The following is an 18,077-nucleotide window of genomic DNA, read 5'->3' as shown; positions in this document are numbered from 1 at the left end:
TTCCAAACCAGGTGGTTAAGGATTTGGTACAGGTGTCTATCAAGGTTACCTGCTTGAAGATGAAACCATAAGATATCGTCATTGAAGCTCATGGGGGTGGACACAAAATCACCGGAACCCTGACCACTGCTTAGCCCTGTTCTGTACTTTCTGGGCCATTGCTTCCCCAGAAGGTTATCCTTACAGATAGAGCGGCTTTTTGGAGATGACAGCCTCCCTGGTGCTCCATCCTCCCATCATTTGGGGTAGATGGAATCTAGAAGTCTCCCAACACTCCTGTCTGTAGTGTGCTTAGGACTTCCCTGGGAGTCTCGTGAAATACAGCTGTGATTCAGAACGTTGGCAGTGGGGCTAGGCTGCTGTAGTTTTCACAGGTTCTCTGGTGATGGTCAGTGCCTCTGATCTGTGGCCCCACTTATATTTGAGAGGCAGAATCCTAGAGTGGTGGTTCCCAGCCCCTGCTGAGTGGTAGAACTATCCAGAGAAAGGTGAAATGTTTATTTTTTTATTTTTTATTTTGTTTGGTTTTTCGAGGTAGGGTCTCACCCTGGTCCAGGCTGACCTGGAATTAACTCTGTCATCTCAGGGTGACCTTGACCTCATGGCGATCCTCCTACCTCTGCCTCCCGAGTGCTGGGATTAAAGGCGTGCGCCACCACGCCCGTCTCTGAAATGTTTATATTTGCTATCCCTGCAACAAAATAGCCACATGCAGGTGTAACATACTAGGTCAGCATGCAATGCCCATCCCCTCTTATCTGGCTCTTGTCACACCTCTTTCTTCTCCTCTTGCTCTCCCCAGGCATAGCTACATCACCCACACCTCCGAGATGGCAATCCAGTTCCGCTCACTCTTTCCCTTGGCATTGCCTGGAATGCTGGCGCTCCTGGGCTGGTGGTGGTTTTTCTCTCGTAAAAAAGAACGGGTCAGCAGCACCGATCCACAGACAGAGGCTGGTGGTGTAGCACTGATGGCTGGCCCTGCCATCAAGGACCCACTCCTTAAGGAAGAGGTCTGTCTCAGAGGGACGTCCATGGTCTCCAGTGTCGCACAGCTGCCAGAAAAGGAACAGCTCTGTGCAAGCAAGCCTTCTGAGGAGCCCCCAGCCTTGTCGCGCACCCGCACTGTCCCACGAAGATCAGAGTCCTCAGGCAGCCTCCCTAACGCCTCAGATGCAAGGTCGCAGCCGGGGCAGGGCAGAGACCACAGCCTGAAGGTAGAATTTGCCCTGATTGGAGATGAAGCCAAACCTATTACTCTTGAGTGTCCCCTCCAACCACCAAAGGATGTACTGTTCCCCCACGAAGCAGAAGTGTGTAAGCAAGAGTCCTCACTGGGCAGAGTGCCAGGGAGGGGCTGGCCTGGCCATTCTGCAGCCCCTGGAGAGAAGGCAAGAGAGACGGGCAGAGCAGAGGGGACTGGAGATGCAGTGTTGGGCGAGAATGTGCTTGAAGAAGATAGGTTGTCCCAGGATTGTGTCTCAGAATTGGAGAAAAATAAGGCCCAGAGCCCGGCCCCCTTGGGAGGGAGGGGAGAGGAGAGGAGCGGCAGCCCACTGCACATGGTGAAGCCTGCACAGAAGGAAGAGCAGGTCGCTGGGAAGGCACTAAGTAGCTTTGCTGAGTCAGGTCACCCGGAGCTGGCTAAGGATGCAGAGACATTAGTACCTCTTGTCAGAGGTAGCAATGGCTGGGACAGAGAACTGGGCAGAGAGGAGACCTGGGATAAAAATAAACAGATTGAGCAGACTGCTTTCCAGTTAATCTCTCAGGTGATCCTGGAAGCCACTGAAGAGGTGCGGGCCACCGCAGTGGACAGGACAGTGGGGCAGGTGCATTCAGCCTCAGCCATGCAGCCTCACACACAGGAGGAGAGCTGTGCCTCTGCCAGTCAGAAAACTGTCCTGGGCCAGGACACCACGGAGCCTGCTTCTGCCACTGCAGGGCTAGCCACCGGCCCCCCAGAAGACCTGCCACCAAAGACCTATGTGAGCTGCCTGAGCAGTCCCCTGTCCAGCCCCAGCAAGGATGAGAAGCCAAAGAACTCTGCCCACCACATCTCCCTGGCCCCCTGCCCACCACCAGCCAGCCCCGTGGAAGGGTCTTTGGATGGGGCAAGCACCGTGGAGGGAGACACCAGCACCTCTGTCAGCTGCATGTCAGATCACAGCCAGAGTGTCCCTTCCATGGCCTCCTTGGAGCAGTGCTCAGATTCTGTCAGCACCTCAGGTCTTGAAGACTCTTGCACAGAGACCAGCTCAAGCCCGAGAGAGAAGGCCATCAGCCCACCACTGCCAGATAGTACCGAGCCCTTCAGCAACGGGGTGCTGAAGGGGGAGTTGTCAGACTTGGGGGCTGAGGATGGATGGACCATGGATACGGATGCAGACCACTCAGGAGGTAGGAGGGTCTTGGGTGTCTCCTTGATAAATTGGAGTGGGGGTGGGGGCTCCCCTTATTTGGTAGGGAAAAGCTGCTGTCTCCTCTCTTCTGCCATTTCTGCAGCAAAGTCATGATGCTCTTTGGTTCTGTCACCCAGCCCCCTGCAGAAAGCGGATGGGTACCTGAGACCCAAAGGCTAGCCAGGGAGCCTCCTTAGCTCTTCAGAAGGAACCAGCTCAGTCAGGTCCACCCATCAACTCAGAGTCTCTTCTCTTCTGAACACTGGCCCTTTGATATACCTTCAAGGAGGAGTCCTCCTTAGTTTTACCTCCAGAGTGTGTGTGGGTGTGCGGGGGAGGGGTGTTTTGTAAGGGTGGACTTCCTTCACTCATGTCCTTGTTCCGTGTCTCCATGTGCTCTCCTCCAGAAGCCCTCCCAGGGTAAGTGCCCCAGGACAGCCGCAGCTTTGAGCACCAGCGGGGGCTCAGGCTGTCCTGGGCTGTTGCTGTCGCCTCCTCCTCCGCAGAGCCTCAGTCATTTTCTCTCTGCATCCACAGCTCCTCCCCGGGAATGAGGGCACTTTGGTAACGGAGGGTCCACTGGGTTTTACGAGTGCTGACCCCAGCGTAGACAGTTCAGACCGCTAACTTACAGGTCAGCAGCTCCTGACCCTGCTTTTGCAGCTCCCCTGGGGTACTTTTCATAATCTCATGGTGATTCCAGATTGGCTCTTTGCTTGTCTGTCCTGGAGCCATCCCTTACCACTCAGCTCTATGCAGGAATTTTGGGGTCTTTCTTGGGTGTTTTACTGCTTCCATCAGGATTCTGGGGTCCCACACTCTGAATTTTGTCACCCCAAGATGCTGTTGGTTGAGACCGTAGTTGTTTTACATGTCTCCAAGAGAAGATGTGCTGCCCGTTGTGACTGTGGGAGGCCAGGCACTGTAAGAGACGTCTTAATGTGAGGTGCCGAAATGTTAAGATAAAAATTTACTTCTTAAAATAGGTGAAAAGAAAGGTTTACAAAACATTTAAGAACAAGCCGGATATGGTGGCTCACACTATAATCCCAGCCCTCTGGGAGGCTGAGTGAGGTAGGAGGATTGCCCAGAGTTTGAGGCCAGCCTTGCCTACAGATTGAGTTCCAAGTCAACCTGAGCTAGCATGAGACCCTGCCTTAAAAAACAAAACAAATCTTAAGAATGAAGGAGTTTTCCTGTGCCTGCTGCCCTCCACCATAATGAATGAACCTTGTTAGGCCAATCCTAGGTCGTTCACTGTTGCCACACAGATGCTCTGAGGTATGTGAGCGTAACTGCAGAAGAGCCATGGTGATGGGCGAGAAGGTTCCAGGCGGCCCAGCAGTCATGGCCTGCTGGCAGCAACTGGGGAGTGCTCAGTGGGTATTGGTAGCTTTAGTTTTGCCTTATGCACAGGAAACTAAAGCAAAGGGATGTGAGTACTGCCTCACGGAGGGATCTGAAAGCTGGGTTGTGGTGTGGTTCTGAGCCAGTCTAGGGAGCCATTGAGGTGCAGGTATGACCAGTCCTGTGGGACAGGGTGAGGATTGTATACCAATCGTTTCTCCATCAGCCGGTTTTGCTTCCATGAGTCTGGTCTGGTCAGAGCAGCCTTCTAGGAGGGTCTTCCCTGCAGCTAGCCTATTTTGAGGTGAGAAAGGTCACTTCAAAGTTCTGCAGCAGTCTGTTAAGTCTTAGTCCTTTACATCCAGACAGTACATGGATTTCTTAAGAAAGTGTTATATTTAGGGAAACCAAGTGGGAAAATCCAATGAGTGGGCTTGAGAGGTGAGGCTACTGAATCTGAATTTAAGCCAGAGCCTCTTCTCCTAACCTCCTTCCCACGGTCCCTGTTGCTCATTTGGTCTTCCTTTTATTTGATGTCCCTTTGTCATGCATTGAGCAAGAGGAGTAACAAGCCCCACTGTCCTCTTGGGATGAGCTCTGGTGTTTGAGCCACAAAGTGTTCCGAGCTGCACAGGCCAGGCCTAAGCAAGCGAAAGGCAGCTTGTCTTCTTGCCTTGGTCCATGACTGGCAGAAGCCAGAGTGCTCTGGTTAGGGATGAGAATGGGGTCTTCCAATGACAGACGTACTATGACCGGTTCCCCACCTGGAAGCCAAGGCCTGAAACCTTAGGGACTGGACATCTTTGATCTAAGGCTGGAACCTTAGAAGGCAGCAGACTGTACTAGGAAGGTAGGGCCAGCTTCTGGGGCCACGTGGGTGTGTGGGCTTTCTTGTCCTGCCCTCACCCCCGCCCTGTGGGCTCCTCTTGGGTGCAGAGCCTGTCTTCTTCCCGGCTCACCACTTGTGTTTCTGCTCCAGCAGCTGTGGCTGGGTGCAGCTGCCAAAAGCAAGTGGGACTGTTAAGTGACAAGCTAAAATTAGGTGTGTGGGTACCCCAGGCCTTCTCTCATTGGGTTTTTTTGAGCCTTTGAGTTGACTGTTACCTGGCAAGCTTGAGGTGGGGGTGTAGGTAGGCCTCTCAGTAATGTGAATTTGGGGGAGTTCTAATCCTGGCGGCTCTGAGCCAGGTCTGGGGTGTGTGTGTGTGTGCATGCGGCTTTCCTCCCCTGCAGGTTCTGACGGAAACAGCATGGACTCGGTGGATGGCTGTTGCGGACTTAGGAAGCCTGACAGTCTCCAGAACGTCCAGGCAGGATCTAACCCTAAGAAGGTTGACCTCATCATCTGGGAGATTGAGGTGCCAAAGGTAAGGCTGGTGACATCTCCACAGGCTGGCTTCTTTGGCGAGCTCAGAGTTCCCTCCTGCCCAGGGCCATCAGACTTGGGGTAGAGGATTGCTGGGTGAAGCAAAGTTTGTATGAACCAGAAGGGGCTCTAAGCGGTGAGCCACCTTTGCCACCTGCCTTCAGTAGCATCTGACACTGGTCCTCCCCACTACGGCACAGGCTTGCTGGTCCAGCAGGCTTCCTGTGTGAGGTGGGGCTCAGATCTGTTTGCAAATGCTCGTTAACACCAGATCAAGTCTGGAGCAGCCACCCCCTTCCCTGCGCTCCAGAAGAAAATAAACTTGATAACTGAGCAAAGAAGTAGCTCTTTGTAGTACTTGAAAAGTGCATAGAAATAATTAAAGAATGTGCACGCCACTCACTAACCTGACCCCCAGTGTCTATAAGGATGTTTACTTCTCATCTCACACCCTGTGGATTTAAGCAAATCTGAGATTGTGTTGTTTTAATTAATACTTTAAAATATTTAACAATTTAATTTGCCTGTGCTAGTCTTTGAAAATACAATTTTAACTGCATTATTCATTTTGTGAATGTCAGTTTGCTTCACTAATCCTCAGTTCCTAAGTGTTTTCTAGCCCCTAGCTGTTGTAACTTAACAACTTTTTACCGTGATCTTTCTGTTTATTTCTGGGGCTCAGAAGTAATTGGCAGACGGCTTTCTCCCAAGGCACACTGCTCCATGCTGAGGTGACCTGCTGGGTCTGAACTTTGGGTCAGGACACCTGTGTTTACCCCAGCCCCCGCCCCCAGTGACTTTGTTAGCAGTCCTGCCCTCTGGGATAACAGAAGGCATGGTGAGGCAGGCTGTGGGTGAGAAGGGACTGTGTCCCTTGCCACCTTGCTGGGCTGGGGTCGTTTGGAATTGCTATGGAGTTTGTCTTACATCATGGCTAAGTTTGGTTGCTTCTGTCTGCCATGAACTCTGGCACACTGGGAACTTCTGCATGCCCCGTGCTCCAGAAGTTCCAGCCTGCTGCCCGCCGCTTGGCACTGGGAGCCCAAGGGTGCTTAGGCTTTCAGTTTCTAACTGAGATCCTTTGTCTGTAAATGAGTGAGTGTATGTGTGAGAGAGAGTGAGTGAGTGAGTGTGTGTGTGTGTGTGTGAGAGAGAGAGAGAGAGACAGAAAGAGAGAGAGAGAGAGAGAGAGAGAGAGAGTGTGTGTGTGTGTGTGTGTAGGAGGGGTTACTACCTTTGCAGCTTTCTTGATGGGGACACATGCTTAGGATGCAGTGGGAACTGCTGGGTTCCAGCCTGTCCCCTTCAGCTGCTTAGTAGCTGTCTGATCTTGGGTGGCTTCCTTAACCTGCCTGGGCTTGTTTCTCCTCCTGTGTAAAATGGCTATAAAGTGATCTGTTTCATAGGTGCTGCGAGTGAATGTTAGTACTTAGACTATTCCTGGAAGATATGCACTGACATAGTAGCAGTGGACTGTGTGTGAGCTTGACCTTGTGTAATCAAATCTCGGTCTTTGGGACATAGAGAATTGGTTTCCTCATAGCCCTCATCTCCTGTTCTCTTCCTGGAAGCACTTAGTTGGTCGACTGATTGGCAAGCAGGGCCGGTATGTGAGTTTCCTGAAGCAGACATCCGGGGCCAAGATCTACATCTCCACCCTGCCTTACACCCAGAACATCCAGATCTGCCACATAGAAGGTCAGTGGCTGTGCTGCCCAGGGCTTTGGTTTCCTTGCCTGACAGGTAAGTAAGCAGAAGCGTGGGAGAGCCCCAGTTACTGTCCTTGGAGTCTGTCCTCCTCCCTGTGCGGAGGGAGCCCTGGTGGTTTTCCCTTTAGCCTCCTTCTGCAGTTCAGGGGTCCCTATACACCAGTCCTCTGCCAGAGGAGGGACAAATGCCAAATGGGCAGGGCCACGGTCAGGGTACTGGGTCACAGTGTCTGGCACTCACATATGTTCCACCACAGCACAGTTGCCTGCTTTGTGCTTGAGGTGGCCTGCGTTCACAGTGTGGGTCAGAACACCGAAGGTTTCCCTGGAGAGGAGGTTGGGTTTACATGACTTTCTTCTTAAAGCAAGTGTTTTGGCACCTTTAAGATGCCCTTGAGCTCTAGAAGGAAGGCCCGTGGGGTGGGGTGGAGGTGGGTTTATCACTTTTCTCTTCGCCCACTGCGGCTGTGTGTCCTGTCCCCTTGCTCTTTAGGCTCTCAGCATCATGTGGACAAAGCTCTGAACTTGATTGGGAAGAAGTTTAAGGAACTGAACCTCACCAACATCTATGCACCGCCGTTGCCTTCCCTGGCGCTGCCTTCTCTGCCAATGACGTCCTGGGTGAGCTCCTTCCCCAAGCTTCTCCCCATGTGAGATGCTCCCTCACGTGCTCATATAGGTCATTAAAACCTTACTTCCAGCCATGCGGCAGAGGTAGGAGGATCGCTGTGAGTTCGAGGCCACCCCAAGACTACCTAGTGAATTCCAGGTCAGCCTGGGCTAGAGTGAGACCCTACTTTGTAAAATAAATAAATAAATAAATAAATAAATAAATAAATAAATAAATAAATACCTTACTTCCATGCCCTGCCTGGTTCCTGATGTCAGCTCTGCTGCTAGTATGTTCCCTGGAGATGGACAACATGCTAGCAAGAAGCCAGAGTTTCTTGGTCCCCACACAGGAACACCACAACTTTGCCACCCATGCATATTGTGTGTTTTCTAGACATTTGCCTCAAAAAGATTAGAACTTAGCCAGGATGCTGGGTGTGGAGGTTCCTTAAAGCTGGAGTTGTACCTGGTGGCACCACCTGCAGGTGGCACCAGCTTGAAAGATTTGAATGAGACTGGTGATGGGTTTGTTATTTTGTCTCCTCTGAGTTGGGCTCAGGAACTGCCTATGTTATAGTTAGAAATGCAGAGTCCATGGCCCCAGCAGCCCTGGAGGTTGGCAGGAGAGCAGCTAGTGTCTCCAGGGCCATCATTGTGTATGCCTCGGGCACCAGTGGCCTCTTCTCATTGAGAGTGCGGAATTCTGCATGAGACTCTTTACTGCCTTGCACACTGATGGGCTGAACAGGCTGCTTCAGGCAGGTTGCTCCCTTGGGTTTTGTTTAGGATGGTAGGCATTTCAGATGCCTTCCCCCAACCAGAGACCCTTGTGCTGTGGGGGGAGGAATGGGGGGTGTCCCTTTCTTTCACTGTGGGTCTTAGGGAGTGAGCTGGGCCCCCTCTTTGCTTTATTCCTGACACAGGAATAAAGTCCCCCCTCCAGGAGGCTTGGCTGCTTCTTAAATAATGGAGCAGTTTGTGTGGGTGTGTTCCTTCCCTTGGGTTCTGCTTGGCTTGGTGGGGAGGAGACCCTAGGTGTTCTGTGGCCAGCAGAGAAGGGGCAGACACAGGAAAGTCAGAGGAAGCTCTTCTCCCTAGGGCCACTGGGCTCAAAGGTGGAATAGAAGCCCTGCTGTGTGCAGAACCTGCTTGCTGCATCTGTAAAGCGGTGCCTGGACACCAGCTGTGTAGGTACCTACTGGCCTGTGCTAGGGCCGTAGCACAGAGAGGCCTGGTGGCTGAGCACACCTACAAGCCGGACCCCAAACGAGAATGAATAGGTGGCTGGCTTTTGAGGAGAGCAGGATCTGGAGAGCAGGGGAAGGCCCCAAAGAGCAAAAAAGACAGACTGGCAGACCTTGATAGTGGGCCTGGCTTGAGGCTTTTGGTTCTTTGGAGGCAAAGAGATGCTGTCAGGCCATAAACTGGGCTCAACTGCAGGTCCCTTGTTCTGAGCAGCTGCTCACTCCCTATCCCTGCCTGACAGGCTAATCCAGAGTTGGGGAGGAACATAAGGGGTGGGGTGGGGGATAGACCCTGCCCCACCTGGATGAGGCCCAGTGCTGTACACAGCGCAGTTGGCTCCTTGCTGCAGTGTCTGCTGGGGGCCCCTTTTGGCCTCGGGCAAGGCTGCCTCTACTGGTTGCCCATGGTATTGCAGCACAACAGCCCCAGTCACTGAAGTCATTGTTGAGCCTCTGCCATCTGAGTGCCATGTGCCACGTGCCTCATGGTAGATGTCTGTGCCAGTTCAGAGACTGGCTCTGGCCTTGCGCCACACCCCAAACATGAGGAGGGCTGACGCTGGCTGCTTCCCTCTCAGCTCATGCTGCCGGACGGCGTCACGGTGGAGGTGATTGTGGTCAGCCAGGTCGACGCCGGGCACCTGTTTGTGCAGCAGCACACACACCCCACCTTCCACGCGCTGCGCAGCCTGGACCAGCAGATGTACCTTTGCTACTCCCAGCCTGGAACCCCCACCTTGCCCACCCCAGTGGAAAGTAAGTGCTGCCCTGCAGAGGCAGGAGAGTCCTGCCTCCTCGGGGCGGGGCTGGGCCGTCCCTGTTGGCCCTCCATCTTGACCCAGGAGGGAGCTTTTCCAGAATTCTTCATGGGATAGTGTCCCTGGTTGCGTTTCCTGCCTAGCCAAAGCTGGTGTTTCCCTTGGCTGGTAGAACAGTGGTATTGGAGTTTTGACTTGTGGGTTCAGAGCCCAACCCTGTCACTTGTATCTTCTGAGTGGAGCATGCCAGCCATTAGGATTGCATACACTGTATGTATGACATGTGGAACATTTCATGCATGAACTGGTCATAATTAAAGATCCCAGGTTCCACAGCCCCGTGCAAAGGGTTGGGTTATCTCTGCAGTACAGGTGAGGGAACAGAGCTTCTGAAATGAAGGGACTTGCTCAGGCAGCACTTGAGCAGGAGCTGGAATCTCACTGGTACCTTAGCCGCTTCTATGAGTACGGACTGAACGCCAGAACATTTCTGCCAACCCCCTCCCAGACTCCTCAACCTGGGGTCCCCTTGTGAGCTAGGAGACACGAGGAAGCTTTGAAGTTGTCTGTAGGGTTTCCCTCCCTTTTAGCGGGATGAGGGTTTCTTGCTTCAGCCCAGCATTAGAGACAGAACGAGCGTGGAAGAGGCAGTTCCATCAGGACCCGCTGTAGCCGTCTGTGGTCTGGGGTGCTGCCGAGAGCACTGCCGCATGTTCCTTCCCCGCGACGTCACCACTGCTGCCCGGGCCAGGGGCTCCCCTGGGAGCACATCCACTCTGCTCCTGAAGCAGAGGCTTCCGTGCGTGGCCCAAGACAATTCTTGCTTTTTTTTTTTTTATATTTATGTATTGCCAGGCATGGTAGTGCACACCTTTAATCCCAGCACTTGGGAGGCAGAGGTAGGAGGATCGCCATGAGTTTGAGGCCACTCTTGAACTGAATTCCAGGTCAGCCTAAAAGTGAGACCCTACCTTGAAAACAATATATATATATTTATATATATTTTATATATATTTGGGAGGAGAGAATGAGAATGGGCATGCAAGGCCTCTAGCCATTGCAAATGAACTCCAGATGCATGTGCCACCATGTGCACCTAGCTTACGTGGGTACTGAGGAATTGAACTTGGGTCCTTTGGCTTTTTTTTTTTTCTTCTTCACTAAACCATCTCTCCAGCCTCCAAGACAATTCTTTGTCCATTGTCTCAGAGAAGTCAAAAGATTGGACATTCCTGGGCTAGATGGCCTAGGTCATACACCTAGGGATGCCCTTTAGGCCAGGCCTTCTATCTGGAGCAGACTTGATTCCTTCAGGGACTTTTCCTTAAGAATGTAAGCCAGGCCCTCATCACCATTCCATGAGTTCTGTAGTTTTTGTGATTGGTTTTGATTCACATGCTAGTTTCAGGCTTCAGTAAGTTTCAGAGTAATGGATCTAGATGGAAGGTTCTTTGGTATGAGTAGCTTTGGGGATGTCACATGCTAAGCTGAAGTTCCATATTCTAGGTCTTTCCTCCTTGTCTTGGGCTCTGGGGAGATTTTGTTGAGGACTCATTCTGTCCATGCCCATGGAGGTGCATGCCTCTGTGAAGTAATGTTGGGAAGTGGGTGGCAGTGACCAGGCTGGCCATTGCTGCCCTGAGCCACATGTGTTCCACACGCTCCTCCTCTTCCTGCCCTGCAGTAACGGTCATCTGTGCTGCCCCTGGTGCAGATGGGGCCTGGTGGCGAGCCCAAGTAGTGGCCTCTTATGAGGAGACCAATGAGGTGGAGATTCGCTATGTGGACTATGGTGGATATAAGAGGGTGAAGGTCGACGTGCTCCGGCAGATTAGGTGAGTGGGGCTCCTTGGCCAGGCACACGCCCTCTTGGTGTAGGGTATGCGGCTCACCCTCTAGTTCTACCCGGCCGCAGATGGGGCTGTGTTCCTCCCTCCTGCTGCTCAGTGACTTTCCTTGGCCATACTAGCTGGAAGGCCAGGCTGGAGGAAGTCCTTCTGAGGTCAGGCATGCAGCAGGTGTGCTGTGAGTGTGAGCCGTGGCTGCCGTGTCATCCCGTGTTGTAGGTGTTACTGTGCTAAGCAGAGGTAAATACAAACGGTGGCTGGCCCGTGTTAAACTCATCCCTTTCTTGCCTTTCTAGGTCTGACTTTGTGACCCTGCCATTCCAAGGAGCAGAAGTCCTTCTGGACAGCGTGATGCCCCTGTCAGGTATCAGTGGGGCCTTTGGCTGGAGAATGGGCATTAGTGGGCATGGGTCTTTCTGGAAGCTGTGGTCCTTATGTGGAGGTGTGTGTAAACGTGACTATTGACACTGTTTCAGGGTGAATAGGTCTGGGCTGAGGCCTAGGAACTTACATTTCTCACAAGTTCCCAAATAATGCCACTGTTGCTGTGAACCATCATTTGGGGTCTGCTGCAAGGTCCTTCCAGAATGTAGTCCATACCCAGAGGGGCCAGGCGTGAGGTCAGCAGTGCTGCTCAGTGAGGTCACTGCTCAGGGCACTGTGGTAACATCTAGTCTGTTGTCTGAGACTGACAGGGAAGGGCACTGGCATTATGTAGCCCTGATTGTCCCCTCTGGCATGTGGGGACAGTTGCAATCTTTCAAGGTAGCCATAAATTACAAGTACCCAGCAACTGGTATGCAGGACATGGTCAGATAGCAACAGTTGTAAGTAGTGCCCTGTTTATCCCACCACCCTGTGCTCTTCAGATCTTGTGTCCAAAGTAGTTGAAATGCCTTAGAAACACTACAGTCTAACTAGATGTGGTGGTGCATGCCTATAATCCCAACAGGCTGAGGCAAGCTGAGAGTTTGAGGCCAGCCTGGGTTACAGAGAGCCTGTCTCCAAAAAGGAAAGAGGGAAGGAGAGAAGGAATGAAGTAGGAAGGAAGAAAACATAGTTTAGCTAAAAGTCACACCAGACTATAACACCAGCAAAGTCTTTGTTCTGTTTCCTTTCTCTTGCCAACCTTTCTTTTCCATTTCTGTCCATCTGAGCAATCCGTCCAGACACACTGGGGCAATCCCTCCCCCTCCCCCGCTTTCCCACTCCTTCCAGACCCTTGACTCTCATCCTCCCACTTCTGTCCTCGGCACAATCTTATACGTGGCTGTTAAGATCCTACCGAGCAGAAGCTGCCTCGGTGTCCTGCCTGCTGTAGAGCAGCTGTCCATGTTGGGCCCATTGCCTGCATTTGAATTCCACCTGCACCGTTGCAGAAGCTGGTTGGCCTTTGGTAGTCAGCCTTTGTCTGCAAAGTGGGTGTGGCCGGCTGTCTTCTGATTGTGCGGGCAGGGGCCGTGAAGGGTTGCTCAGTACGGGTGGTCCCCAGGTAGGTGGGCAGTATTTCCATCCCAGGCAGCATTTCTGTCCTCATTCTCATTTGGGGGAGAGGGAACATGCAGCTGTGGCTCCATGTTTATCACTTGAGTCACAGGGAGGCCAAGGCTCTGCCTGACAAGGTGGCTCTCCCCAACTTTGGAAGCAACCTGCTTGTAAGAAACTCAAAGTTATGTAACGACACAAATGCTTATCCTTGGTGGGCATCTAAATGCTGCTTTCTTCTCTTCTCAAGACGACGACCACTTTTCACCCGAAGCAGACGCAGCCATGAGGGAGATGACAGGAAACACAGCGCTGCTGGCCCAGGTGTGTGTGGTGGGGTCGGCGTGGGACAGGCAGGCCAGCCACGGTCTGTCGGGGGAGGCTTCTGCTTCACTCAGTGGAATGTCGCTGGGCCCCTTGGGAACTGACTTTAAGTGCCTCCTTTCCATGGCATGAGCCTTAGGTTGCCCAGTAGGCTTTAAAAAGAAGCACATGAGGGCTGGAGAGATGGCTCAGCAGTTTAAGGCGCTTGCCTGCTATGCTCACCACCTGGGTTCAATTACAGAAAGCCAGATGCAGAGTGGCACATGCGTCTGGCGTTCCTTTGCAGCAGTTAGAGGCCCTGGTGTACCCATTCTCTGTCTCTCTCCTCTCTTTGCTTGCACATCAATACATATGTGTGTGTGTGTGTGTGTGTGTGTGTATATTTTTTAAGCACATGAGCTGGGGCGGCGGCTCAGGGGTCAAAGACTTGCAAATAGCCAGGCCTAGTGGCATACTTTGCAGGCGGAGGCAGGGTTAAAATGAACTCTGAGGCCTGCAAGGCCTACATAGGAAGTGCCTCGCAAAAAAATAAAGTCAAGTCCCTAGAGTAGCTTTAAAATGTGCTTTCTCCGTCCCCATTTTAGGTGACAAGTTACAGTCCAACTGGTCTTCCTTTGATCCAGCTGTGGAGTGTGGTTGGAGATGAAGTGAGTCTGCTTTCTCCTCCCCGTTGTCTGCCTGCAGTGATGGGCTGGGTGGGAACGGGTCCACCACTGTTTCCAACTGACAAGTCAGAGGGTTATAACTATGACCTGGTGCCACCCACAAGATACTTTGGGTGCCAGAGTCAGGTCTAGTGATGTTCGTGTCACCTGTGGGCAGAGGTTAGGGTGACACTGAACATGCTGTAACTCCTCAGACGCCTCTCCCGATGGCGCTCTCTGCAAGGTAGCACTCAGGGCCTCACCGCCTCCACCCTTGCAAGTCTTCCTCCCTGTGGTGCCGTAGCTCAGGCGTGTGCTGCCTAGCAGAGAGCCTATCCCATGCCAAAGAAGCAGCAGAACGTTTGAATAAGAGACCCACGCACACCTCTTCCTGGCCGGCAGCCAGGCATTTGGGAGGGAGAGCCTGCGTTGGCTTGGGAGATGGCTCCAGGGCACTGTGGGCACAGCTCTCAGGGGAACTTTGTTTTCTAGGTGGTGTTGATAAACCGGTCACTGGTGGAGCGCGGCCTTGCACAGTGGGTGGACAGCTGCTATGCCAGCCTTTGACCTCGGCTCTCAGAGCTGCTGCGTGAGCCTTTTTTGCACTGTTGAAATTGGGCTTGGCATCCAAGACAGAGACGAACAGCAGAGTAACACATTTTGTCTTCTCGAGTCTTCTTTCCCCCCTCTGTTGTCCTGTTGAGAAGACGTTTCCTCCGAGGAGCTGTGGGTTCTTTTCACAGCCATAGGATGGTATCTCACAAACCAACTGGCTTAACCCCATTCTAAGCTGTTTAAAAGAGAACTGAAGGAAAATACCTCAGTCAGGCTGTCCTGCTTCCCTCTGTCCAGCTCCCCTCTTCCTACCCTCTCTCACTACCCCCGCAGGCTGTAGCAGGCAGGCCCAGCAGGGTGTGGGGCTGGCTTTGATAGTTTTTTGTGTTTTTTTTTTAAACTTCAGTCTTTCTTCAGGGAGCCAGACTTGAACCACTCATTGCTAGTGAATCAATGGCACTTAGCCACTTGAAGCTCTCTGGGAACCCCGACTTTTTTTTTTTTTAATCACAGATGTAAATGTGGATCAATTGTCACACCTGGCTCCAGACTGTGGGGAAGAGAACTGCTACCTTGCCAAGCCTGATTGTACTTTGTAACCATTTTCTACTTGTGCAAACTCTGTAAATATATGTTTAAAAATGTAATATTTTGTACGAGACACACTGGAGAACAAAGGGAACTCAAGGTTTTTCCACACATTCATGTGTAAGTCCAAGTTCATCCCATAGAGCAGGATGGCCGTTCCTGGCTGTTCCTCCAGGAGCTCCTGCCGCTTCCTGCGCATCAGATAGGGGGGCTGTATGGGAGGGACTGTCTTTGGGGGATTTTTTTTTTTTTTTTGCTATACACATTTATTTAAAAAAATGAATTTCCTTGCAGTGGTGTGTTTGATTCTTTTATAGACTGGCTTCAGCATTGTGCAATTTAAGAATAAGTAACTTAAGTAACTTGAACTTATATAAATCTTGAATTGTATAAACTATAGCTCCGAGTCTCTCTTTCTTCAGTGGTGGGAAAGCTTTGGGGGTGGGGTAAAGAGGGCGGGCTGGGTAAAGAGCCTGGGCTGCAGAGCACCACTGTTGACCTCACTGGGCCACAGTAAGAAAAGGTTCTGAAAAGGCATTTTGTTTGTTTGGTTTTTGGCCTCTTTTTTGAAGTAGGGTCTCGCTCTAGCCCATACTAACCTGCAATTCACCATGTAGTCTCAGGGTGGCCTCGAACTCACTTCGATCCTCCTGCCTCCCAAGTGCTAGGGTCAAAGGCGTGCACCACCTCATCTGGCTAGAAGGCTTTTTCTTTTTGTCCCACCAGGTGGCAGCCAAGCTTTCTCTATCTTCCGCGTTCAAAGTAGCCCAATTTCAGTTTAAAGAATGGTTTCAAAGCTAACTGTGCCATCTTTGTATTCTTAGCTCTGTGAAGTTTATTTAGTGTATGATGATAATGATGTAGAAGGGCTGGGGAGATGGCTCAGTTGGTACAGTGTTTGCTTTGCAAGCATGATGCAAACTGGTTTGGAAATCAGTAACCTCCAGGTTTAGTGAAAGACCCTGTCACAAAAAACCAAAGTGGTGGCGGGCGTAGTGGGACACACCTTTAATCCCAGCACTCGGGAGGCAGAGGTAGGAGGATCCCCATGAGTTCAAGGCCACCCTGAGACTACATAGTGAATTCCAGGTCAACCTGGGCTAGAGTGAGACTCTACCTTGAAAAACTAAACTAAACCAAACCAAACCAAACCAAACAAAACAAAACAAAAACAAAGTGGTGGCCTGAGAGATGGCTTAGCAGTTAAGGCACTTGCCTATAAAGCCAGAGGACCTAAATTCAATTTGCTAGGACCCCTGTAAGCCAGATGCACAAGATAATGCATGCATCTGGAGTTTGTTTGCAATGGCTGGAGGCCCTGACGGCCCATTCTTTCCCTTCCTCCCCCTTTTCTCTCTTTCCCTGTTTCTCTTAATAATAAAAAAGAGGTAGGAGCCAGGCGTGGTGGCGCATGCCTTCAATCCCAGCACTCAGGAGGCAGAGGTAGGATCTTTGTGAGTTCAAGGCCACCCTGAGACTACATGGTAAATTCCAGGTCAGCCTGGGCAGAGAGAGACCCTACCTTGAGAAATTAAAAAAAAAAAAAAAAAAAAGTCTAGGTGGAAAGTGACTGAAGAGGGCACTTTACTCTGACTGCTGGCCCTACATGTATGCACATGTTCTTTTTTTTCTCAATTTTTATTATCATTTTCCATGATTATAAAAAATATCCCATGGTAATACCCACCCTCCCCCCATTTTGCCCTTTGAAATTCCATTCTCTGTCATATCCCTTTCCCATCTCAATCATTCTACTTACATATATACAATACCAACCTATTAAGTACCCTTCTTGCTTTCTCTTCCCTTTATATCTCCTTTTTAACTTACTGGCCTCTGCTACTGAGTTTTTTCCTTCTCACGCAGAAGCCCACTCATCTGTAGCTAGACCCACATATGAGGGAGAACATGTGGCGCTTGACTTTCTGGGCCTGCGTTACCTCACTTGGTATAAACCTTTCCAGATCCATCTATTTTTCTGCAAATTTCATAACTTCATTTTTCTTGACCGCTGAGTAGAACTCCATTGTATAAATGTGCCATATCTTCATTATCCACTCATCAGTTGAGGGACATCTAGGCTGGTTCCATTTCCCAGCTATTATAAATTGAGCAGCAATAAACATGGTTGAGCACGTACTTCTAAGGAAATGAAATGAGTCCTTAGGATATATGTCTAGGAGTGCTATAGCTGGGTCATATGGTAGATCAATCTTTAGCTGTTTTAGGAACCTCCATACTGATTTCCACAATGGCTGGACCAGATTGCATTCCCACCAGCAGTGTAGAAGGGTTCCTCTTTTTCCACATCCCCGCCAACATTTATGATCATTCGTTTTCATGATGGTAGCCACTCTGATAGGAGTGAGATGGAATCTCAATGTAGTTTTAATCTGCATTTCCCTGATGACTAGTGATGTAGAACATTTTTTGATTGGCTTGTTTGATTGCTTATTATTTAACTTTTTGAGTTCTTTGTATATCCTAGATATTAATCCTCTACCAGATATATAGCTGGTGAAGATTTTTTCCCATTCTGTAGGTTGCCTCTTTGCTTTATTCACAGTGTCCTTTGCAGTGCAAAATCTTTGTAATTTCTTTTTCTTTTTTTTTTAAAGAATTCTCTCTTTTTTTAAAAAATTTATTTATTTGAGAGCGACAGACACAGAGAGAAAGACAGATAGAGGAAGAGAGAGAGAATGGGCGCGCCAGGGCTTCCAGCCTCTGCAAACGAACTCCAGACGCATGCGCCCCCTTGTGCACCTGGCTAACGTGGGACTTGGGGAACCGAGCCTCGAACCGGGGTCCTTAGGCTTCACAGGCAAGCGCTTAACCGCCAAGCCATCTCTCCAGCCCATCTTTGTAATTTCATGAGGTCCCAGTGATTAATCTGTGGTTTAATTGCCTGAGCAATTGGGGTTGTATTCAGAAAGTCTTTGCCAAGACCAATATTTTGAAGGCTTTCCCCTACTTTTTCCTCTAGCAGTTTTAGAGTTTCCGGTCTGATGTTAAGGTCTTTAATCCATTTGGACTTAATTCTTGTGCATGGAGAGAGAGAAGGATCTATTTTCATCCTTCTACAGATACATATCCAGTTTTCCCGACACCATTTGCTGAAGAGGCTGTCTTTTTCTCCAATGAGTATTTTTGGCATTTTTATTGAATATCAGGTGGCTATAGCTACCTGGACTTAAAT

At 50.6% G+C, this 18,077-nt stretch overlaps 1 protein-coding gene across 3 annotated transcripts in view; it reads left to right on the top strand.

Moving 5' to 3' along the window:
* Akap1 (A-kinase anchoring protein 1) overlaps positions 1-15,280 on the top strand; it is a 38,287-nt gene extending 23,007 nt beyond the window's left edge. For 2 of the 3 annotated variants that reach the window (XM_045158799.1, XM_045158798.1), the window contains exons 2-11: positions 803-2,400; positions 4,983-5,116; positions 6,687-6,813; positions 7,318-7,445; positions 9,259-9,436; positions 11,123-11,273; positions 11,582-11,649; positions 13,021-13,094; positions 13,679-13,741; positions 14,231-15,280. In XM_045158799.1, the coding sequence (XP_045014734.1) occupies positions 831-2,400; positions 4,983-5,116; positions 6,687-6,813; positions 7,318-7,445; positions 9,259-9,436; positions 11,123-11,273; positions 11,582-11,649; positions 13,021-13,094; positions 13,679-13,741; positions 14,231-14,305 (2,568 nt within the window). In that variant the 5' untranslated portion in view covers positions 803-830 and the 3' untranslated portion in view covers positions 14,306-15,280. The remainder of the gene's footprint in view (positions 1-802; positions 2,401-4,982; positions 5,117-6,686; positions 6,814-7,317; positions 7,446-9,258; positions 9,437-11,122; positions 11,274-11,581; positions 11,650-13,020; positions 13,095-13,678; positions 13,742-14,230) is intronic. The other variant, XM_004669976.2, reaches the window with a different exon arrangement.
* Positions 15,281-18,077: the final 2,797 nt, after the last annotated feature.

This window comes from Jaculus jaculus, chromosome 9, assembly GCF_020740685.1.
Source record: "Jaculus jaculus isolate mJacJac1 chromosome 9, mJacJac1.mat.Y.cur, whole genome shotgun sequence".
NCBI lineage: Eukaryota > Metazoa > Chordata > Mammalia > Rodentia > Dipodidae > Jaculus > Jaculus jaculus.
Note: the sequence above shows the minus strand (reverse complement) of the source record. Positions and strands in the feature narration are given on the sequence as shown.